Raw genomic sequence first — 24,336 nt, 5'->3', positions numbered from 1 at the left:
ATCTATTGAAATATTCTACCTCAAAATTCTTTTCTTTCTTGGCTGTTCTGTTTTTTTGGTGTGTGGTTTGTTTGTTTCCCCCCCCCCCCCATCCCTCGTGGTAGACAGGATCTGAATTTTGAACGTTAGAACCTCAGGATGTTTTTAATGTCTTACAAAAGATAGGGGAAGATAGAGTGAGGGGTAGTGCTGGAGCAGGAGAGCTGCTTTTTATTTTGTCTGTCATCTTTATTGTAAATAAAAATGTGTTATGTTTTCAGGTTTTACATTTCTTTTCAATTTACTTGAAAAACTACCAAACATGCAAGTTAACATGATGCAGGCCATCATTCCTCAAAACAGACTTTTTGTTTGAAATCCTACATTTATATATTAATTTGTATCATAGTATTGTATTGAAATATAAGTATCACAATTGTCACAATACCTTTATCACAGTATTAATAATGCAGCTGACATTCAGATGTTAGCTTTCATGTTTTAAATGTGTTGAGATTAAATAAAAAATACAAAGCTCTAATTTTTTTTTTTAATTTTAAAATGAAATCCACTGCTGAAGTGCACCTTATACTCCAAGCAGAGATTGACTTGGCTGTTGCTGCTGATTGAGCGTATTTTACAGAGGTGTGAACACTATCAGCTTTTGCTGCACTTAATGCAGCGTGGTCATTTCCTGAGGCAGTTGAGAAGCGTGTGACCCTGTTGCCAACCTCATTTTTAGAAGCTGTCTTTTGAAAAGGTCTCTTGTTTTCAAGGTTTGATCTTCTCTACTGTTACACAGTTTAGCCAAACTTGTTGGTAACAAGTTTATCTCTTGTGTACCTGTGAGCTGAAAACTTTGCTTTTCTTGTTATAGTTTAAAATACTTAAATTAGAAAAAAAGATAAACTACTGCTATAAATACCTGTCCTTGGTATATCTGAATTTAAGTCCATCTTTATCTCCTTCAGTGTCTTCAGAACTCATCCAGTGACATAAAGTTAGTTGCAGAAAAGATGATTTGGTGGGCAAATAAAAACCATCTTCCCTCACTGGATCCTCTGACAATTAAACCAATTCTCAAAGCACTTCTGGACAACACAAAGGACAAAAACACCAGTGTAAGAGCCTACAGCGACCAAGCTATTGTCAATCTTCTGAAGATGAGAGCGGGTGAAGAAGTGCTTGAGGTATGAGACAGAAGAAAATGTAATCGTTGGTAGAAGGCTGTGTCACATTGCTCTGCGTATGGTTAAGTGTTGCGCCTGGAGCCTCAGAATGTGCTGGCAGTCTCTTATGAAATAGATGGAGTGGGACATTCCTGTTTGCATTTAAGCCTTCATCAGTACTGTCATGCTAAGCCTTGAAGAAATAAGCAATGCTGATACTGTACAACCTTACGGTGCAGTATTACTAAAATCAAGGTATTTAACATACCTCCCATGTTTAACATAGTAGCCTTGCTTTCAAAATGCCTTAAGCCCTTACTGTGCTGTACTGACCTTAGCCAGGACTGCTAGTTTATTGCTTCTGTCACTTGTGTAATACTACTGCAGCATTAGTGGTGCTAGAGAGAGTATTTTAGGATGGACTACTTCGTACATCCATTTCCAGACCGCTTTTCTAAGTCTTAGCTGCTTTTGGATAGTTCCCATGTCTGGAATCATAAAACCAGATGAAGGATTTTGGTATGTTTGAAAGATTTTACATAAATACAGCTTGTAAGGCAGTTACGTTTATTCTTATTTTGAATGGTATGTCATAAGGAGTTGGTAATGGGTGTTGTCTTCCTTCCACAGTCAGTTTCCAAGATTCTAGATGCTGCCAGCTTGGAGCTTCTCAACGAAAGCTGCAGGAGATCTCTGAAGAAGCTGGCTGGCCAGGCTGACTCTGATGAACAGATAGATGACACTATACTGACGTGATAATAAAGCTCCAGAAGACAAGAAAACACTGAACCAACCGCTGCATCAGCATTTCAACTCAAACACCTATTTTAAATGTTTTCATTTTTGAAAATGTTAATTCTGATGGGATTTCATGAAAAGGACTCCCAGAGAGTATTTTAGTATCAAATATACCAGAATAGCCTTAATTAGACCCACATTAGCTGAAAATTGAAAATTTGGTCCCCTTTTTGAAACAGATAATGCGCAAGAAACAGATATACTAATCAATACTGGTAAATTGCGGCCAATTGTGAGATGTGGCTAGAGCACATCAGGCTTAAACTCTGGTGACACCTATTTCCTTTCCAGGGTCTGTGCAAAAACTCCAGTACTGGAAGTATTGTTGGTCTTTTCCACGGACCCTGTGAAGCAGGAGTAGAACTCGGTGAAAGTTAAAGCGTATTGTTTTTGTGTACTGCTAACTTGCTGCTTGTGACGGTTCTGAAGACTGAAAATCCCTGTAAAACAAAGTATTTAAAATAGCCTTAGAAATCACAAATGCGAAAGGGGGATTAAATGCAGTCTGTTTAAAGAAGGAACATTTAATAAAGGCTCTGACTTTGATCCTTCTGGTGTAAACTGTTCTTTTTACAAATTCACTTGTCAACAACCTTATACTGTGATTTACTTTTTGGACCTGCTTTTTCTAGGGCATACAGTTTGTAGAGTGGGTAGCGCTGTAATCTATAAAAACCTTTTGCAAAACTGAGGCAAGCTAGGGTTTAAAATCAAGCCAGAACTGACATTTAATGAAATTTGTAAGTAATTACTCCTATTAATTTCCAAAGTATTTTTGACTACAGACAGCTTTTTAGTTACTCAACTTGTGAAAAGTCCTCTATTTTTATGTCTTCAAAGGCTTCACAAGATACTTGGCACTTCCAACATACGGATTTTTTTTTTTTGAGTTGTACTGCTCCAAGAAAGCAGTATTTTATTTTACCTGGCCACATATACCTCCTTTTTAAAAATTTATTTTAATTTACTAATACCTTTTATGCCACTTGATGAAAATACTGAAAATCTTGTTGCAGAATACAAATTTTTAGAAGGAAAAATGAGCTTTACATTCTATGTAGAGTAAGAGTTAAGTGAGCCTTATCTATTTTATGAAACTACACATGAGCTGGTTGCAACTGAGGAGCCAGAGCATTCAGATTTGTTGTTTCAAATGGATGGGTGATGTGTGTGGGGGGGAATCTTCCTTGCATGTAACTCTGGATGGCTCAAAGCATGATGAAGGGAGGAGAACACACTACTACACATCATAAAACTTGAGAGCATAAAATGTAACCACATGGGAACACACATCCTGCTAGAACCAATTTGCTGACTGCTATGGCAGTAGCCGCAAACGGAAAAACATTTTACCTTCACCATACTAATGCCTCAAACGGCAAGACACAATCTCCAGTAGGTATTTGGGAGTGCTGTGCTGTGTTCTGGTCCAAAGTACAAGAACCTGTCAAAACATTCTTGATGGTTATGTCAGCTGCCAAGCCTGTGGTGTAGGCTCCTGGCAACAGGGATTTGCTGTAGGAGTCAGTGGAATACCGTTGGAAGGGACTGGGGGAAAATCAGCTATTTTACTCCTTACCTAAGACAGGCTCAGCTCCAACTGAACCATTCCTAACTGATTGCCATATAATTGTTTTTTATAGCATTGTATGATGGAGATTCCATAACTTCTCTATGCCATCTATTTCATGATATAAACTTTTCAGACTGTCAGAGCTTACCTCATGCCTGAAAAAAAAAAAACAACTTCCTTGCTGCTATTTGGGTCCACTGCTGCTTGTCCTATTCCCACAGACATTGAAAATAGTTCATTTTTGCAGCAACCGCATTGTCACTTCAGTGTTCTTACCCCTGGATGAAACAAGTTTAGATTTTTCTAAGTCTTTTCTCATAGATTTTCATGTTTTCTAAACTTAAACTGCTGCCCTCTGTATTTGTTCTATTCTGATTCATATTTGCCTCGTGGTGTCCACTGCTGGACCAGGTCTTCTAGGGGAGAATATTACTTTGCAAGCCCTACATAACACACTGTTGTCTATCCCAACACGAGGTCTGGGTGTTCTTTTTTTGCAACAGCACAGTGTTGTTGACGTGTTTAGTTTGCGATCAGCTATGAAGCCAAGCTACAAAATTGCTCTTTGGCTATTTATTTCCAATCTTGTATTTATACAGTTGGCTATTTCTACAAAACTGCAGTACTTTTCCAGTTGGTCTTACTGAAGTTGTATTCTACTTATTTCATAACATTTATCTGCATTCTGAAGGTGGTTTTTAATTCTGATTTTGCCTTCCAAAATACTTGCAAATCTTAAACCACCTTAAAACTATGTATTTTGCACTGAATTGGTAATAATCAAAGAGTGAAAACTCAACTAAATGCTCTTAAGGATTTGGCAGTCTCAGGGCACTGGAATTAGTTTCACCTATAACGAATTAGCCATGTTTTGGGATAATAAAGGAACAGCAGTTAAACCATGCAATGCAAAAACTTTTGTACACTGAAACATGTACAAAATTTTATGCCATTCAAAAACTACTAAATAGGTGGCAAAAAGCTCAGTGGTTGTATTGGAATCATTCACTTCCTCATTGCAGACAGGAAGGAAGAAAAAAATTGCAAGTTTCTCTGAAGAATGGCTGTTTGACCTTTTGATCATGGGCACCTTGGCTTACCTATTTTATCTCGGATTCTAATCCATGCTCCATGTAAACATGTGAAAGAAAATTACAGTTAAATAGAAGCCTTTTTTATTAACTTGTTAATTTTAGCCAATAAGATCTTTTGTTATTAAGAGTATTCTGATGATTTGTATTTCTACCTTACGTAGCAGCAAGTGGAAAAACTTATTCATCTTTCCAAACAGCAGCTGAATTTCTGCACTCAGTTTAGTTGTTTCTGAGAGGGAGGAGTAAACGGTAGGAGCTCACTTGCACTTACTGAGAATATGCTGATTTTTCAATTACAGTGAAACACTGAATTTGGATTTTGATAGCTACTTTTCACTAAACTATTTATACGCTGCAATATAATACATCAGAGATAAAATACCCATAATTTTTGCCACAACATGAGATCTGATAAATTGATTGTGCCAACTTGGAGACTGAAGAATTATTTTTTTTCTCATTTCAAATGTTTTAAAAATACCAGTTGTCAGTAAAAGATAATTTTTCCCCACAACTGACTGTAATAACATCTTTGAACTGTCAAGCAACTGTCTCTGAGTGACAGCTGAACTGTGTGTATTTCAAGAAGATCAAAAAATAATTTATGAGAGATGTTTAAACTTACAAGGTGCTAAAAATTTCAATGGAAAAGAGACAAATGTGAAAGCATAAAATATTCAAATTTTTTTTTTTTTTTTAGCTAAGTCAGTTTGTACTGTCCGTTTTATTAGGTAACATCATGCTGTCTCACACTTTTCACATAGTGAGGTTTCATGAACTTAAAAATAAAGGTAATAGGAGTCATTGTCATTTCAAGTTTGAGCTGGTGGTTTGTATGCTGGATTCAAGGGATCTCCCTGCAGCTACGCAGTGTCCTCAGTTACCCTGATGCTCGGGGCACGTGCTGGGTTACATGATGGGCTGCCCAAGTGCTTTACTGGGGTGGGTGATAAGTGGTGGGGGTCGCTTTAGCACTGGGCTAGGTTTGGGCTAGCTGCAAACCCTCTTCTAGCAGGGTTTCTGTGAGCATAAGTCTGTTAAATAACACACGCTCATGTCTGGTAACACTCCAGCCTTTCTCCTGCTCCTCAGTTAGCTACATCATACATTTGAGGATAACGCAGAATGAGCTGCAGGGTGTGCTGTTTTAAATGCATGAGTTGCAGAGTGAACGTGCGATGGAGGTCATCTAAGTGGATTTCAGGATGTGTGGGACTTGACAGGGGTGAGCTTTGAAGGCTAGAATACTTTTTTGAAGGTTGAGATTAAGGAAGGTTTATAATTAAAACCATAGACATTAGCCATATTGTTGATCAGAAGTATTTAGAAGATGCAATTTTATGTGCTAAAAAAGAATCTTCAACCCAGACATGCTATTTTAGCCATACTGGGTTGGTTTGTTTCCAGATGAATTGCATACAAATTGGACAAATATAACTGTGGAACCATACCACAATATCCTATGCAGAAGAAATAGGAAATTAGAATTGGTTAGAGACAATGCCTTAAAAAATATTCTTATTCCTCTTAACCAAACCCTATTGTATAAATCCAAAGAGAGTCTATAGCTGTCAAGGGAAAAAGCAATACTGCTAAAACCTGTCATTCTCTAAGAAACATTCACAGATCACAGCACAGTTGTGGCTGGAAGGCACTTCTGGATTTCAGCTAGTCCAACCCCTGTGCTCAAAGCATGGTCGAGTACAGCAGGTTGCTCAGGGCACTGTCCAGGCGGGTTGGATGCCACAACCTCCCTGGACAACCTGTTCTGGTACGTTAACACCCTCACAATATCACTGACATGGTTTGCAGTGGCGACGTTCCACTGATTCCAATCTTTTACTTGTGCTTGGGTCCTACCAAAAAGAACCTCAAAGTAAGCGCATCCTACTCTTTAAGCATCTTTAGAACAACTAATTAGATTGTAATTAACAAAAGCATTATGGATTGGTATTTTCAAGTTAACTGTCCTTGATTTCTGTGTCATCTTTCCTTTGCCTGTTTATAGGCTCAGTTGACCGTAAAGGTCTGTGTTCTTCAGTGCTAATACACCCCTCCCCATTTGAAAGATAAATGCATGTTAATGAGATACTTGTGTCAATGAATTGTAAACTTATGGCTAAAATTTAAAAAATCAACTTTGTTTAATTAAATAATCATGTCAATATTTTGGTTTGAATCGATGCTAAACTAAAATTACTTTTAAGATCAATGCAATACCTAGCACATTGCCTTTTGTTATTGTGTTTTTACGTATGTATTGAAAAGCCTTAGTAACTGGGAAAGGAAGTCCTAGGTAATCTAGATATTCTACACCAAAACCCTGCATTGTTTGGTCTCAGGAGTTCAAGTACCAGTAAGAACAAATATTTTTGTAGAAAAATGATGAAAGAGAAAACCAGCACTCTTCTTGTGCCTTGTCTCCACCTAGAAGTGGACATGACCTAAAAAGTGATCGTAGTCTTGCAGAGTTTGTGTAGTCAGCATCTGTGCAACTGATAGCAAAATTACTCAGGCTGTTTGTGTGTTAAGACAATTGCGAGAGTGCTGTTTGAAACTCTGTGGATTTGGGCTGTGGATGGTGCAGGCACAGCTGCTGATGCATGTGAGGTCAAGGCCCTTCCTGAGCCATACATAGGCACATCTCTGGATGAAAAACCCCAGAAATCTAATTCCAGACTGGCCTAAATCACCAGGCCTGCATGACACACCTGGGCATTTCATATCACTTTGCTGTGGGCTTCCTCACCTGCAAGTTGGGCTCTGACGGGAACTGTTCTTGTAGCTGTGCAACTTGCTGCTTTGGTGCACAGGCATCTTGTTGAAGAAGCAAAACACGTTCCTAGCCATTGTGGTCTGCTCCTGTGCCTTCCCAGGAGTAGAACTGACAGTGCCTGAAAGCGCTGGGGCTCCCTCACGCCTTTGGTGCTTTCCTGGGGGTGGCCTCCCCTTCTGCTACGTCTGCAGGCCTCGTGCGAGCGCCCATGGGAGCTGAGGTGGACACACCGCTGCCTGCCAGAGGTGGCGTGGTGGCTCCGCACAGGGGGAAGAGGAGCCACCAGTAGAGGGGAAGCAGGGCAGAGGCCCCGGTGCGGAGGAGGGAGGACAGCAGCCTCACGACGGCCTGTCCCTCACAGGTCTGTCATAGCCGCCAAGGCGCGAGAGGAACCTTCACCCACCGCCCCTTCTGCGCAGGCGCGGCCACCGGGTGCCGCACTGGTGACCGGGCGCATGCGCAGCGGCCGCCGCGGAGGCGAAGGGGGAGGGCGTTGCTCTTCCCGCGTTCTGCGGCGCGTGCGCATGCGCGCGAGGGGGGGGGCAGCGCATGCGCGGCGGCGTGCCGGCGCAGCTGGCGGCCTCCGTCGGCGATGCGCATGCGCGGCGGCACCGCTGTCAGTTCCGGCTGTTTGTTCGGGAAGTGGATCCGGCCCGGAGCCGCCGCCGCCCCCTCCCCCCTCCCCGCTCGCTCCGCCGCCTGCGGCCGCTCCCGCCGCCCCGGCCATGGCCAGGGACTACGATCACCTCTTCAAGCTGCTCATCATCGGCGACAGCGGTGAGGGCGGGCGGGCGAGCGGGCGGCGCGGCCCGGGGGCGGGGGTAGGCCGCTGGCGGGGTGGCCGCCCCTCGCCTCCGCCTGGGCCGTGAGGGACCTGAGGGCGGCGGCGGCGGGCCCTGGCCCGGCGGCGCGGGGGAGGTGGGGAGGGCGGCCCCCTCCCGGGTCACCCGCGGGGCCGTTGCGGCCGGTTCCCCGGCGGCGGGGCTCCGCCGCCGTTGTGCTGTCGGTGCCGCGGCGCTGGGCTCTGCCCGGGCGGGTCGCCGGGAGAACCCCGCGCTTTGAATGAGAGGGCGCGTTTGTTTGGGCTTTGTAACTTTTTATCTGATGAACCTGCGGAACTGGCTACCAGAGGATATTATGGTAAATAGCTTGGCTAGGTTTAGGAAAAGGAAGATTAGGCACGTATAAGTAAGGACAGCATCGGCATTCGTGCTAGCATCAGCCTTTGCGAGCCGCATGTTCTGAGGGCGCCCACTAATCTCTTGCTGGCATGAGGAGGGAATTCCCTTCCCCTGTGACAGACAGTTTAAGGCATTGATGGGAAGGGCTGGCTGCTCCTCAGCCCTAGGGACCATTGTTTCCAGTGTGGCAACTACTACGTTTTAATAGTCTTTATTATCTTAATTATTCCTTAAGACTCTTTCCGTGCTTCAATCTGAAGTCTCAGTTCTAGAGTTTGTCACTTTTTTATAATAAATCCTTGAAAAGTTGGTAGCTTTGTGTACTTCTAGTTATAATATAGGATGCAAATGCCTAAAATAGTTATGGATAAGGGATAGTTACAGATTTTTGAAAATAGACCTGTAAATACTTCTGCAGCAATTTCAGAAACTTCTGGAGGGCTAGTGTGTGAACTCAGCCTGTGTCTGGTGCTTTAGTTTAGGTACACAAGAATTGGGACTGGGAAGATTCCTGCCTTCAGTCCAATTCAGTGTTGGTAACACTCCAACAGCTTACAGTTTAATTTCCATAAACTGGAGAAGATGGCATCCACCCTCTTCTTTTAATAGAGGTGTGGTCCATAAGGCAGCAGGTCCCAGCATGCAGCGAGGCATGGCTCTTGGGTGAAAGTGTAATGTTGCACGATCTTGGCAATTGTCACCTCCAGAAGCTTTAGCTGTATGTAAAAATATTTTATTCTGTACTAAACTGTGTCAGCATGAAGGGATCTAAAGAGGGAGAAAGGGCAACAGCTTCAAAACAGCTTAAAACCCGAGGCACTTTTGGGAGCCTATGGATTATTAAAACCAAAGGCTGCATTCTGAGTAAAGCAGTAACTCTGTTGCTTGCTGATGAGTTTCAAAACTGTTCAGGCAAGATAAACAGGATGGTGAAAACTCTGAGGAAGACTTCTCCTCATTTTGAACAATTAAATGCAATTTCTTAGCTGAATCTTCTTGAGTGTATCTTGAGCTGAATCTTCTATAGTGTATCTAGTGAGAGGAAAAAAGCGTTGTGAGAGTTGTCGGGTTGCCTGTGGTTCTCTGTTGTAATTAAATCTCACTATGTAGTTTGAGTATTGATTTTTCTTTTTTGTTTTTGTTTTTGCTAACCCCAACCGGAAGGCTTTGTCCCTGCTTCCACAAAACAGTTTGCTTGCCTTGTTTATTGATGTTTATTCCTTGCAATAGGAAGTGAACTAATACTGGATAGGATGGTTATGTCTCATCTGCTTTCCCCTGTATGCAATTATGTCAAGAGGGTAGTAGGTTTGTGTGTTTTTAGAACAGGTCATCTTGAAAAGCTGCTGGTGATCTCGGTTGTGCCAAATATTTAAAAATAATACAGATGATCTGTGCTTTGCACGTGCTTCTTTAATTCACTTTACTATTCAGTAAGATACGGGTTTTAGAAACTGGTATGGCACAGAAATCTGCTTTTAATTTTGATTGTGCAAAGTCAATAGCCCTTTTTCTGTTTTGTTTCATTTTTCTGTCTTCAACAAGCAAAGAGGCCCTGCTAGCCTTCTCTTTTCAGATCTTCGAATAACTCTGTGGAGGGTCACGAAGAGTGTGGTTTCTCTATACGTGAACAGTGCAGGTCAGAGGCAGTGTTTGCTTAATGAGATCGTTGTCATTGGGAGCAGGTAGAACTTCCTGAGTTCAGGAGGTTTCTCTTCTCTAGAAGCTGCCTGAGTGCTGAGAGCAGTATAGACAAGACCGTGTCTGTGCAGGGGTGGATGGTCTGACAAAGCAGTGGTCATGTGCGGCCCATGCAGCTCTGCAGCATAGCCTGAGGCTGACGTTTTAAGAAGGTGGTGTGGTCTGACAAGTCTGTGGGTTCCAGCATCTACTTTCTTTTTACTAAGCTGGAGGCCAAGGCTGCTTGACCAAGAAGCATAGTACTTGCTGAAACCTTTTTTTATATTATTTATTTATTTTAAATTTTTTTGTTTTATTCTTTTTCCTTGGGTGACTGGTATTTTGCAGAGCTTTAGCTCTTGCTAAATAACCAGTCCTCTGTTAAAGTTCAGGAACTGCTCTGCTACCTTTTTTGAGCCCAGAGATAGTCAGTGTATGCATGCTGTAACTTTGTATTTTTTATTAGCATTCTTTCTTTTTAATTTTTTTTTTTTTTTTTAAGATTTTTAATACTCAATGAGAAATGAACATGGCTTCTCCAGATGTCTGGTGACTTGAACTCTTTGCAAATGAAACCTGGCTTACTGGAATCATGCAGATTTTTAGGTTGGGTTTTTTTTTTTTGCTGGTAGCTATCTTCAGATGCCAGCAGCTGAGGACTATTTGAGTTCTGTATAGTTTTTGCATAGGTCTTCTATTAAGAAGAACTTGCAAGTTATACGTCATCAAAAGAATTAGCTTAAATAACTTCTACCTGAAAAGATTTAATAGATAATCACCCTGGTGAAGCTGAATTTCCTCTTCATGCCATAGCAGGCTTCTATTTTGGGGGGAAGGGAGAGGAAGGGACATTAACAGCGGAGATGTTATGCAGAGATAACAACTTTGAGGCATTCTGATACCCAGATTCCCTTGGTTGGGTGTGCAGGAATGAGTTTCTTATGATTCTTGTTGGAAGCACTGTGAGAAATGCTTCCCTGCAACAGGGTGTGATCAGGGTGCAAACAATCATTTAAGGAAAACCTGGATGAAGTGCTACTCAAAGCACTTAGAGAAATGTTTCATGGAACATTTTGGCAAAAGGTACAACTTCAGAAAGGTATGTGTCCTTCCTGTTAGATGTGGAACAAGCCTATTTTGGATGGCCACACAGAACAATCATTCCCAACTCCTCTGTTTGGTTTAGGCTTCTGTTAAACTGTGGCCATGATAACATAAGCTTTATAGTACCAAACCCTAGTCTGATTGTCAAAGTAGTCCAAATTCCACTGCCGTTCAGCACGGCATAATGAATGGGAGGTAGTCACTGGTGTTAAGCATGATGTGCAAGTGGAATTCAATAGAGTAGTTTAGAGCAGTGTTCTGAGTACTTGTTAATTAGCAGGACATACTAATTTTTGGATCTTTCCTTAGCAAATGTAAGGCTACTGATCGTAAACTTGCTTTTAGTTGTTACTCTTTTATGACCTCTTAGAACTGACCACAGTTCAAAAGCTACTGCTGGAGGAAGGAGGGGACAAAACCCCCCCCTGTACTGCTACAAGAAGCATACTGAGTCTTGGAGTGACTGCAGTGTGCTTGATCAAATCTTCAAGGAGAGTACTGAGATGAATAGTCAAGGTGGATGGTACTAAGTTATCTGCTGAGAAAATATCCTAGTTAGAGTTAAAAATGCAATGGATGAATAAAATACTGTTATGTTACCTGACACCCAGGATGACTGTATTCAAAGATCTTGCTGTCTTTGTTTGTCATAGGTGTGGGCAAGAGCAGTTTGCTGTTGCGTTTTGCAGATAATACGTTCTCAGGTGAGTATTTTGTTTACTTCAGTAAGTGAAACAGTCAAGGTCTGCTCCAGTGCTGCTGGTTGGCAAGTTGTTGTTCTTCTGCATTTACCCACTGATAGCTGTACTAGGAATACATTATGTTCCTATATTTGCTTCTCTTGGTATAAGCCTATACAAGCCATCCTGTCTGATCTTCACTTGCAACTGAAAGTCCCACAATATTTAAATACTGACATGGTTCCAGAAATAGCTTAGCTTTTTTGGCTTATGCTGTACTCTGTGCAGACTTCCTATTGGCCATTTGGGATTTAGATTGATTGAATGTTGTGGCTAAACCACTTACGTTTGTGACATAACTAATTTATTGGGAGGAAACTCTTAGAACAGATGGTATTCAAAATCAGTGATTGCACAAGCATTTAAAGCAAAGCTTTGTCTCAAAATTTTCACAAGTGAAATACTTGCATAGTTACTGTCCATTTCTTGAGATATTTGGGTGCTTACTCTTGACCACCAATGCAGTAGAAGAATAATTTTATTTTGTAACACCGAGTTTTAAATTTTAAGGGTGGCGTGGGAGAAGTGGCTTTATGCCTAGAAAAAAGCTATTAGCTGCAGATAAGAATATGCAGATCAGTGTGACCTGATAGGGTATTTTAAAAGATAAGCAGATAGGGGGAACCTTGTTCTCTTGTCCAATCTGAGAGCTACCGCCAAATAGCGTTCAGAAGTGTGCTTTGGGACATCCAAAATAAACAAGACTCTCACTTATCCACGCTTTCCCTTCAGGCAGCTACATTACCACAATTGGAGTGGATTTTAAAATCCGGACAGTTGAGATCAATGGAGAGAAGGTGAAGCTACAGATCTGGGACACAGCTGGACAAGAGCGCTTCCGGACTATTACATCAACGTGAGTATAACTGGGCTTTGTGATATGTAGCTTTGTGTATGGATCTTGTAGTTTAGAGTTACGGTTTAGATATTTTAATGTTGCAGTTGATTAGCTAATGATAACTTTGCGGTCTGTACAGTGGGACTTCTCTCAGCTGTTTTAGAACTGACAGCGATGGTGATATTGTGGCTAGGTTTGAAACTGGGATTTCAGATTTCCTCACTCTTCTGTGCATTTCCATGATGGCTTTGTCTTATTCCTCTGCTGCTAGTTTCCAAATGGTAGAACTGGAGTTATTTCACTGTTCTGCATATAGTAGAAAACCTGTCTCTGAAGCCTGTCCAAGAAGGTCATCCTCCGATTGAATGTATTGCAGAAGTGCAGAGTGAAAAACCTCTGTCAGTGTCATATAACTAATGAATAGCTTTGAGATCGAAGAACGGGATTTCTGATATTTAGTTTTCTTTTAGGGCAAATGCATTTTAGCGGCTATCTTTGTGTGGAGTTCTGTTTAAGCAGACGCCCACATGAAGTTAACCTTTTCCTTGATTCGAGTTCAGTTTCATGCTCATTGTCTTTTTGAACAGCGTGTGCACAGCTTTTCCTGTTCCTGAAGAAACCACACCCAGAGCTGCAGTGGTGGGAACTAAGAATAAAATGTGTTTGTAAACTGATTGCAGTAGAGGTGGAACTGCTCACCATGGCACTAGGGGAAGAGGAGGAAATATGCTTGGAAATTGAACTTTTATTTCCTTTGGGTATTAACAAAAAATAATTCTTGAAAGACCTAGGTGTTTCACTTGGTCTTTCATGGCTGACTTCTCTTTTGGTTTGTATTTGAGAGGAGGATCATTTTCAGCTGATGTATGGGTTAACTTACTCAGACATAAAAGTAATGAGATTGGTTGCATCTGTGTTACGTCTAAACAGCTAGAAATGGCAAAATTGAACCTGGTGTGTGCACCGCCCCTTTCCTCTGCGCTTCTATACGGATATTACTGGATTACTTCCATTGTTTCTTAAGTGTTTAGCTTGAAAAAACTCAGTTGCCTCTTGTAGGTTCCTGTATGTGACATCACTTCTTGTTTCAGTGCTGCAGGCAGCTTCGGGCAGGAAGCGGTGAGGGGGAGGCAGCAGTGCAGTGCTGCGGCTCCCATCAGCTGTGCGCACAGCCTAGTCACAGAGTGCCCCAATTAGTGCTGAGTCAGCAAATGGCCTTCCTGTTTTCAGATTCCCTGACACGACTCGGAGCTGCGTTAATGAGCGTTGGTTCGTAGGGCTGATGCCAGCTAGTTCAGAAAGCCATGCTGTCCAGCACTGAATGGGGAATACCAGGAAAGGAGGCTTCCTTTTGTGAACAGGAATAGCTACAGATCGGACTTTGCGTAGTGTTTTATGTAAATTTTTTCTTTGATTAACATTTAAAATAGGGAAGCTGAAATGGTTTGAGGACATTTGTGCTATGACCTGTTTGAACTCTGCTACTACTTTCTTTGGCACAGCTTTTTACCAAAGTGAGGTATATTTTGCTCTTGAGGAAGTGAAGGCCCCAGTTTTCCTGCCTTAACTCTGGTAAAGTAGTTACAGAATCTTCCATGGTCAGGGAAGAAAGATTTGAATTTTGTGCAACTTTAAGCAAAGAAGTTCCTGTGTCTGAGTGCATTTGAAGTGTTGAGGAAAACACTTTGGGAATGCTGGTTACATTGTCATGAGGACTCCTCTTGCTGCTAGGTCAGCTAGCTGTGACTGTCTAGCATTCACTGGTATTTTTCAAGAGGCACTCTGGACCTAAACATATCATCTATAAAAACAGGAGATAACAAGATTCGGATTTTAGAAATGGTTCTGTCTTTTTTTTTTTTTATTGGCAAAGTAATACTGTAACTGATTTGCTTATCCCAAACTGAATGACAAATCGAGTTACTGTGCTAGGACTTAGAAAAGAGCTTGGCTACCAAATCATGGGTGGAGTGTGAGTGCACTGTCAACAGTGTAGTAGTCTTTGTCTAGTCTTTGACTAGATTGAGGTTTAGATTGAGGTTAAGAGTATAAAAAGGTGTTCCTTCAGTATTACTGTAGGCCAGGAAGTCCCTTTACAGTTAAAGGTAGAGCTCAAATTGATGTTAAGCCAAGCCTGGCAAGAAATCAGAGCCCATCTGGTAATAATAGTAATAGGTTGGAAGTACTGCTGTGTGGACCTAGAACTGCAAAATGGTAGAGGTGGTAGGAAGTAGAAAATTGGGAAACATTAAAAGGTTATATGCTATTTTGATTTTACTTGACTACAGCTACAGAAGCTGAAGAACAGAATAAAACTGTTAAGGAATAGAAATCAAGTTGATCTGGAGTATTCTACAGAAACTCAGGAAAAATAAACTAGATCAGAATTTCAGACTGGGAAGTATAAAAGACAGCAGCTGTTTTTACTGTCTATTAAATGTGGAAATACTGGGATAGCTGGTGCCTAGTGGGAGGAGAGGCCCAGTTGTGTGAATTTGGTTGGCGTGGAACATCATCCAAACTCTAAATTTGATTTAAATTCACCAGAGATGTAGCATGCCAGGACTCAGCTGTATTAGCAGGAATACTTAAGATGCATGAACAACCAGGTCCTGTACTTGATTTGCTCTTGTAGATAGGACTACTTTGTCCTGATTCAGGACTGTGGTTTTAGGATTTAAACTTCAGATAATAGTTGTCAGATGCTAGCTTAGGATGAATAGTGATAGCAGAGGGACTTTCTGCTATGCATTTGTGTGGAATGGCATGTTCAAGAGAAGGATAAGCTTTTTGAGATGATAGAATTGCTGTCTCTTGTAAACTAGATATGATGGTTGAAAGACTAGTCAACTGACCTGTAACAATACATGTGCTTCCAGGAACCTGAAAAAAAGATGAGTATGAAAACAGATTATTAGAAGTCTCTGGAATTGGTTAGAATTCTAGAGAACTGAAAAACAAGGGAACATGTATACTACAAACTAGTGAAATATTAACAAAGATGTTGGATTTAACCAATGACCTATCTTTCAAGTTGGCCAGTTACGTTCAATTTTCCAGGAAAAAAGAAGGAAAAAAAAAAAAGTGCGTGCCCTGCTGAACTGATGCAGTCAATAATACTCTGTCTCTTCTAAATCTCACTTAGCTACCGTCATGCTTCATGAAACTAGTTATTATAACTCCACATGCTAATCTTGGGAAGCATTTACTAGAGGAAATCTGAGATATTTCTTACTGTAATCTTGTAGTAGGGAGTACCACAATGAATGGCAAAATGTTCCCTTCTGCTTAGAAAGGTAGTCTTGAGAGATGTGAGGGGAGAATGCAGATGGCTGAAGGACACGAAGAGTTTGGTTAACCAGTTCTGTAGATTTTCTGAATCAAGTCTGCAGTATTAGCGGGTAATGTTTCAAAGGCAGTAATCTTATGTCTTTAAGCTTCTTCAAATATAATTCTACAGGTAGAACAAGCAACTTAGGTGGTACTGTATTTATTTCAACTTAAATGTTATCATTCTTAAGTCTTTTCCACACCAAAGCTAAATGTAAAGCCTTTAGATCTAGGTAACTTTTCCAACCATATGGAGTGGCTACCAAGCATGCAAGGGTGTATACAGGTCAGGTTTGGTTGTCTTTCACCTCAACGGGATACTTTCATGGACACTCTAAATATGAATAACTGTTCTATAATTTTTTTTTTTCTGTATTTCATTAATGTATTTATCACTAAGAGTAGTAGCAGGTACTAGCTTTTGAGGTTTGCAGGGTACATGGCAGAGCGTGCCTACTGTATAGAGGACAGCTAGCATCAGTCATTTAGTCCTTGAATGGGAGGCTGAGATTGAGAACTTAATTTCTCTTCTGCTCTCATTTCTGCAGTCTCCATCTTCCCTAAAATGTGGATGGGAAGAAGATAGGGCATTCTTTCCCTAGTGTCAAAGCCTCAACTACCTCTTGGTTGCCAAAAGCACAAAATTTACACCTACTCCTCCCTGAATGCCAAAAGCCCCATCTGTTCTCTACTCGCCAAAGCCTACAACTTGTTATAAAAGCAATTCTGCGCTGCATCATTCTGAAATTTGAAGTATGGGGTAGGATAAATCAGATTTTGTTTTCTAGTGCTGTCCTGCACTTGCGGTTGGAGAATCTTTGCTGTACTTGTTAAGCCTAAAACGTTATCTAGGACACAAGGCTGTATCTAACAAATGATAGAAAATAGCATGACTAGCTTTTTGAGAAAAATGTGTATTATGGGGCTTAAGAGTTAGAGAATAAAAGGTAGTCATGGTCGTATCTCTCAGGCTGCTGAAAGGTAATGTCAGCCAATGGAGAAAATGACATTTTAGTGTAGATGAGGGGTTGGCAACCTTTCTAGAATGATGTGCCAGACAATTTTCCCTTCCAAAAATAGAAGCGGTGTATGCTGGTAGGAACTCAGCAGGAGTCAGGGGTTGCTGTCTTGCACAAAGGAAGATATTTCTGATGAGGTGGTTGGCAATATTAGTGCTTTGCGGCAGGAGCTCCCAGCTCCTGCAGAGTTTTGAATGCCATAGTGGTCTGTGCTGCATGGTCCGGCCCACACTTCCATCCCTAGGAGCAAATGACGACTGTGCTGACGACACGTCAGGAGTGGGATCTCTATGTGCAGGGTGCATGTTATTCTACTCCCCGACATCATATGCTTTGCTTAGAAGAAAACTTAGGTGCGTGGGCAAGGTAGGAGCAGCAGGATGCTCTGTTGGGTCCTCTGGTTTGGATGACTGGGATACCAGGCATGGTTTTATGGTGTGCACAGCAGAATGAAGCAGCTCTGTGTAGGTGTAGCTGAACCACTGCGTTTCTCTAAAGGCTGAGTGTTGTCTTTGCAAATGTAATGCTCAGTGTTAGGGAGGAAGTGGTAGGTCAGCCTGAGGGTTGCTGAATTTAAAGACTGTTAGGTGATATGGGAGAGTTTGAATATAATTAGTTTATTGTTCAGATGTAAAGAAATCTAGTGTGTTGATGGGATTGGAGATCTTTCCCTTTCTGATGCTATCACACAAAATAGTATTCATCAAAAATGGTGTGCAGTACATGTTAGTGTCAGGAGAGGATGGATTATTTTTGGAACATGTGGATTCAGGCTATGGAATAGTTTTTCCTCTAAAGGGTCTAAGTTATGAGATAAAGTTGAGCTTGTAATGAAGTAAAGCACAAATGCAGTGCTGTAGCAAGTTTTAAAGCTATTAAAGGAACTGATTGCAAATGGACTAGAATATTTGAAAGTGCAGGGTCTCTTATGGGCTGGGAATAAGTAATTCTTACCTGAGTTAGTTCTTGCCAAGGGAAGTGAATGTACAGCATAAATTACTGCTAAAACATGGCATGGAAGAAGTATTTGACTGTCTTCTGAAAGTGCCCAGATGAGCAATAGGAGCAGGCTCTCCTACTTCCACAGAGTATGTATCATATCATAGAGGAGTATTGATACCCAGTGACTATCACTACAAAGTGGTCACGAGAGGAAAGGGGTGGGGGGAGATGCGTGCGCTCTGTATGTGATACATGCCTGTCTGTGGAAGTCTGTCTTGATGGTTTATAAAGGCAGGTGGCTTCTGTCGTAGAAGGGATGATGAAGCTAAAGGCGGGGAAGAGATAGTGACTTGCTCAAGTGCATCAGTAGCAGAAGTGAGCCGAAGCTTTGAGATCTTCTGAAAGGTAGTGCATTTGGATTAGATAAAAAGGCCTTGACATTCAAAGGTGTGTTCACTGAGTTGGAATAAATTATCAAAGAGGACCAGAGTGGTTACAGTGGACATCTCTAAAGTGCAGTGGAAGGGAGGGTACTGCAAGAGGTGCTTGTGGTAAGAGATCAAGGTCTAGAAATGCTGTCACAATTTAAGGGAAAATTCTCGATTTTGGTATGCTGGATTCTTGAATTTGTTTTATTAAAAATCTTAATATTGATCGTGAGAAAAAGGAAGAAATGAAAGGGAAAGAATAAAGCTACACAAAATATAAAAACTGGATGCTGGTGAAGACCTCACTGTCGACTGTTTCAATTACTTTTTTTGGGGGGAGGAGAGTGTCAAAGCTGCCTAATGTGCAGTAGGGAAAATACCTGGTAGCCCTGTGAATGTGGCTGAAAACTGAGAAGGTGGAGCTTGCTTTTTTTTATATAGCATTCTCATGGTGCTCATACTGTCTGCCTTTAGTAGGTTCATGCAGGTGATAATGTTGGAACTTGAATTCAGATATTTTTCTTGCATATCAGAATTGCTCATCATCTTTTAAAGGTGCTGGTTGCCCAAGACTAATGGAAATAAACTGAAACAAAGCTTATTTTTAATGGCTAAAGGTAGCAGAGCGCATTGAATGCACATATGGAGTCGATCTGTTGAGTAGGAAGGTGTGATCAGAACACAGTCGCTCAACAAGACAGAAATTTTTGTGAGCTCAAGAGAACTGTGACTGAGGGTTGAATATATTTGGAGATCTGCTGAAATTTTAGTCTGTAAGTGATCTTCCACAGATAACAAAATTACTGCAAAAACTTGATGTGACTTGTACGACGCGAAGGTTCACATCACAGCCAGTTCTGAGGACATATTGGGGGCACCGCTACCTTTTGCTCACGTAGCTGAAAGAGAGTATTCATCTTTGAAGGCCTTGACAATCTGAACAAGGAAGTAACAACAGTTTTTGGACTTTTAAACCTACTTGTATAGACTAAATGAGCAGGGAACTCTGTAGGTTTAGAGGAATAGCAAGTGATCTAGCTGTTGTAAAAGAATTAAATGACTCCTAGTGGAAAGAAAATGGGGCACTTGATTGCCGTAACTTGGGGATTTCTTATGAATCTTGTAGAAGCCAAGTGAAAGAGAAAGAGCTGAGAAGGTGTTTCATAGCTTGAGTTAACATTTATTGTCTTTTCCTGCTCCATAGGTATTACAGAGGAACACATGGGGTCATTGTTGTCTATGATGTAACGAGCGCAGAATCTTTTGTGAATGTGAAACGGTGGTTGCATGAAATTAATCAAAATTGTGATGATGTCTGCCGGATACTAGGTAAGTTTCTAATCAGAGAGTTACAACATCTTATTTAGTGGGCTGACCTGCTGAAATACCAAATTGACTTTTTTTTTTTTTTTCCTCCCCTTTCCTTTTTTAGTGGGGAATAAGAATGATGACCCAGAGCGAAAAGTGGTAGAAACAGAAGATGCCTATAAATTTGCTGGGCAGATGGAGATCCAATTGTTTGAGACCAGCGCCAAAGAAAATATTAATGTGGAAGAGGTAATGTAATATGCAGAAGAGTATAGATAAAAGGATTTGGGGATAATGATTTGGGAAAAAATAATAATTACCTTCTTCCCATTGAGGAAGAAAGATGAAATGCTTTGTACAAGTTGCAAGTGAGTAGGTAAAATGTCAAAAAGAGACATCCAACTGTGTTTGGAAGAGTTGGGGAAGCGCAAGGAAGGAGCCCACATTGCGTTTTCACTAGCTTTACAGTGCTAACATATTAGGCATGGTCTCAGGAAAGACTTGTCACTAGGGAGAATGCTTCTAGGAGGTATGACTGCCCAGTCTTCACTCCTGGCCTCTGTTGCCAAACTGACCCGTTTTTATTTACTGGTTTGGGAAAGGGGATAGAGGTGTTATTGATTTAGCTTGGGAGTGGGTCGGGAAGCTACTGGATTTCCGCTTGGCCCGTGGTGGGTTGCGGAAGGTCTCTGAACCATTATTGAAACATCTAGAAAAGCGGAGTTGCTTCAAAAGAATAGCATCGCACAAAAGCTAGCCAGAGTTCCTGGGTGGTCTGAACTCGCTTGTTTCTCTTGCAGATGTTTAATTGCATTACAGAGCTAGTCCTGCGAGCAAAGAAAGAAAACTTAGCAAAGCAGCAACAGCAGCAACAGAATGATGTGGTGAAGCTAACGAAGAACAGTAAAAGGAAGAAGCGGTGCTGCTAATGCCCTTTCCCTGCTGCAGAGACTCTGCTCTCAGACAGATCAGCCCCTCCAGCTAGACTCGGGCAATTCCACTGGGGCAGGCTTTGGGAGGACTTTCTCAGTTTTGTGCCGTTATTTAAAGATTATTTTTTCTCCATGTTTTCTATCAAGAGGCGCTGGCACCTTACCACTTCAGTGCCAAGAAGGTATCGGATGGAATCTTGCCCCCCTCTCCTCCCCTGCTCATTCCAGTGCGCCTTGTAGACAAGAAGGACGTTGCCTACCAAGTGGACTAATTAACCCAAGAGTTTGTATATAATGTATATTGCTTTAACCAGCCTCGCCTCCCTGTTGTCGCTTTGGCTTATGCCTTCTTAATGTCAACCAATCATGGACTGCAGAGTTCATCTTTTTAAAAAAATAGTACAAAGTTCTTAATTTGAGTTGGCCCCAGGCTGGCAGCAACTGCTTCCTGGGGCCTCTGGCTTCATTTCTGTTGGGCTCCGGGCTGGCAACTGGTGCCCCTGGGCCCTATGGCTTCACCTGGAGTTCCAGGCTTTTACTGGGGCTCAGGCTTTGTTTTTCTAGGTACCAGGATTGCAGGTGTTGCTGCTGGAGCCTGGGGTTTCACTTCACCAGCCCCTGGGCTGGCAGCTGGTGCTGCTGCTGGGGCCTTGAATTTCAGTTTGCCATGATCCAGATTTGCGGCTGGGTCCTTGGGTTTCGCCTTCTTGTGCTGCAGCCCAGCTGTACCTGTGCTCTCCTTTAGTTTGTATCAAGATACTGAAAAACAAACTGACCTGCAGAAGTGGAATTTATTTGGATAAAACTTTTTTTAAAAAAAAAAAGCAAAGTTTAACTCCTTTGACCTCTGCTTCTGGTTCTGCCAGGGTCCTAAGTGAGGGTCCATTTCTTTTGAGAACAACAAAAACCATGTGATTCTGCCAAAAAACCCAAACTTCTCGTTGCCCTGTCCACAAATAGGCAATCTGAACTTGAATGTGAATTTTGGTGGCAAAGCTTTTGTTTTTGAGAGAGAAAAGGCATGAAAATAAATCCAGCTGTTCTGGATTGATGTCTGAATGTGAAAGCTGCTGCAGGATCATTCCCAGGATTCTTCTGTTAGAAAGGAGGACTGCTGTTTAATGTAAAGAAATGGAAAGCTTGCATGCTTGGGTTATGTGGTGGTGGAGGATCAGCCTTGGAAGCAAACTGGTCTCGCTGTGCTCAGCAACGTTTTCCTGGCCCTTGTTGGCTTTTCTGGGAAAACAAGGGCTCAGTTCGTCAGCCTGAATAGATGTAGTTAAAGGTGGAGAGTGTATGTGCGTGTAACTAAAATATCAAATGTCTGGGCTGAAAGTACATGCTCAGCACCTGAATAATTGCCTAAATAATAATAAAAAAATAATTTTTCTTTAAAATGACTAAAAGGCATGGAGGGTATGACTTCCTTTAAGACCTTGAAGGTGGACGTACTCAGTTTGTCAGTAAGTGGCCCTATGGAATTGCTGGCCTTAGTTTGGTAGGATATGATTCACCAATGTCCATGAGCTTTGAATCAGCCCACTTCTCTCCCTTCCTCCCCCTCCCCCAGGAGAGGCTAAATTTTAGTCACTTATTTTGCCTGCATTTTTTTAGATTTTACGGGTTGTGGTAAGAGCCCTAATCATACAATCACATCACAATCAATCACTTTAAAGACTTTTTAAAAAATGCAAACAATGAATGTGTAACACATGGGTTTTTTTAATCAGTTCAGGTGCTGGGAGTATGTATCCAGCTGCCTTCACCCATCTCTTTTCTTCACATATCTTTCATTGGTAACCCAAGAATAAGAATGAGCTGGGATGATACTGCTAGCGTGAGCTCTGATAATTGTAAGACTTGAGCGGCTATGGAAAGTGGCAGCTTAAGTGACACCAGTCCATCCTGTCTGCTTTCTGATATCGAATGTGGTGGGTGCCCAAGGAAGGAGGTGGGTCAGTCCTCCAAGCCTTCCTGTTGAAATGAAGCTGTCCTGTGATGGTTACCACTTTCAGATTAAAGGGCCCAGCGGCGTTACTTTGGGACTCTTGTGGTAGCGTGCGTGCAGATCTAGGAGGGAGTAACTTCATACAGGCAGAGGTAAAGAAAATGTCTGAATTTACTGGAAATGATGCAATAAAATGAGGAAATGGTGCACCCAAGACTGGAGCGTTCTCTTATATGGAAAGATTGGTCCTCTTTGAGTCCAGGTCTTTGTGGCCACGGTTTGAACTCTGCCAATCCAGGTGTCCAACTTCCTGGCTTAAAGTGGGATTTTTTTTTTTTTTAATTTTTTCCTAGAGCTGGCTGTAGAGGAGCAGTTACCTCTCTGCTCTTGCCACTGACTATTCAATTGGAAGGGGTGGGGACTGTGTCTCTAGTGGTGCTGATGTGAAGTTTCCTAAATGTTGAGCGATGGAATGTCTAACTGGTTTGCTAGGATTATTTCTGTAATGAAAGTTTCTAATTATGCTTTTTAAATAATTTTAAAAAACTAAAAATAAAGGTTACAAGCTGCCAAATCTTTTTTGAGGCTCTGTTTCCTCTGCTGTCCAGCATCTGGAGGTGGAGGGTGGCAAGCCAGGGGTGAGCTCTTCTGTATGTAGAGGTTTTTTTTCTTCCTGGGAGGGGGTATTGGCAAAACCACAATTAATGCTTTCAAATGTTTAGTTGCTATTCTAGTTTTACATGTGAATGAAAGAGTAAGCTGGAACTGGTAACCTTATTTCTGCGTGAAAGTGAGATGCTCGTCATTTTGCTATAATCTTTTGTCTTTCTGTTCAACAAAAAGTGTTGAGTGAGCTTTGAAAGCTTCTCCTCAAAGGCAGCAGGGGTCAGACCCTGAGTTGATTAAAAAGCATCTGGAGTCTCTCCTTGCTCTCCCAGGAAACGAATGTATGTGTTGCTGTATAGGAACCACGCAGCCGTCGCTGTGCTTGTTGCCCTTAGCATTCACTTACCCCTGCCTGCCCTTGACACACAAGTGGGCTATTGAAGGCAAGTCCTCATTTCTGGAGAAGTGCGATGAAAACTTGTGGTGGGAAGGTGCCTTTTCTTCTGTCTGCGCTGTTCTGGTATGACTATATAGAGGGGAATCCGGAGGACATGTAGATGGTCTGCACTGCAGCTGGCGCAAGCTGGAGGTGTTTCATTGTCCATCTGTGTTTTGTGTCTAAACTCGTTAAAGTTTGGATATCCCTCCATATAAAGGCCAGTAAATGATACAAATGGCTGGAAGGTGCAGAAGATTTACAAGCTCGCCTTTCTATTTTCCTGTGTGGCAGGAGATGTAAATGCTCCAAATGTTCTTTCTCCAGGACCGTTCTCTTCTGAACGCATGCAAGTGCTTTACGTGGCTGAATTTCTTGGGATGAAGAAGTACTAAAGATGCTGTTGAGCGTTAAGATGACAGTTCAAAAAGTGAGCTTGTTCTGCAGCTAGGCAA

At 41.8% G+C, this 24,336-nt stretch overlaps 2 protein-coding genes across 3 annotated transcripts in view; both read left to right on the top strand.

The window, feature by feature from the left end:
• Positions 1–2,492, top strand: part of GCN1 (GCN1 activator of EIF2AK4) — a 45,036-nt gene extending 42,544 nt beyond the window's left edge. For both annotated transcript variants that reach the window (XM_050906401.1, XM_050906402.1), the window contains 2 exons: positions 951–1,169; positions 1,779–2,492. In XM_050906401.1, the coding sequence (XP_050762358.1) occupies positions 951–1,169; positions 1,779–1,904 (345 nt within the window). In that variant the 3' untranslated portion in view covers positions 1,905–2,492. The remainder of the gene's footprint in view (positions 1–950; positions 1,170–1,778) is intronic.
• A 5,564-nt stretch (positions 2,493–8,056) lies between these two features.
• On the top strand, positions 8,057–22,729 carry RAB35 (RAB35, member RAS oncogene family). The gene is made up of 6 exons (XM_050906820.1): positions 8,057–8,166; positions 12,008–12,058; positions 12,827–12,950; positions 19,856–19,980; positions 20,084–20,208; positions 20,760–22,729. The coding sequence occupies exons 1-6, from the start codon at positions 8,115–8,117 to the stop codon at positions 20,886–20,888; spliced, it is 606 nt and encodes a 201-aa protein (XP_050762777.1). The 5' UTR covers positions 8,057–8,114; the 3' UTR covers positions 20,889–22,729.
• Positions 22,730–24,336: the final 1,607 nt, after the last annotated feature.

This window comes from Gymnogyps californianus, chromosome 16 (assembly GCF_018139145.2).
Source record: "Gymnogyps californianus isolate 813 chromosome 16, ASM1813914v2, whole genome shotgun sequence".
In the NCBI taxonomy this organism is placed as follows: domain Eukaryota; kingdom Metazoa; phylum Chordata; class Aves; order Accipitriformes; family Cathartidae; genus Gymnogyps; species Gymnogyps californianus.
Note: the sequence above shows the minus strand (reverse complement) of the source record. Positions and strands in the feature narration are given on the sequence as shown.

Bases quoted from the DNA above. Each gene is read 5' to 3' on its own strand.
- RAB35 (XM_050906820.1), top strand. From the start codon at position 8,115: ATGGCCAGGGACTACGATCACCTCTTCAAGCTGCTCATCATCGGCGAC. The intron at 12,951-19,855 runs GTGAGTATAACT...CCTGCTCCATAG, and splicing joins TTCCGGACTATTACATCAAC to GTATTACAGAGGAACACATG. The intron at 20,209-20,759 runs GTAATGTAATAT...TTTCTCTTGCAG, and splicing joins AAAATATTAATGTGGAAGAG to ATGTTTAATTGCATTACAGA.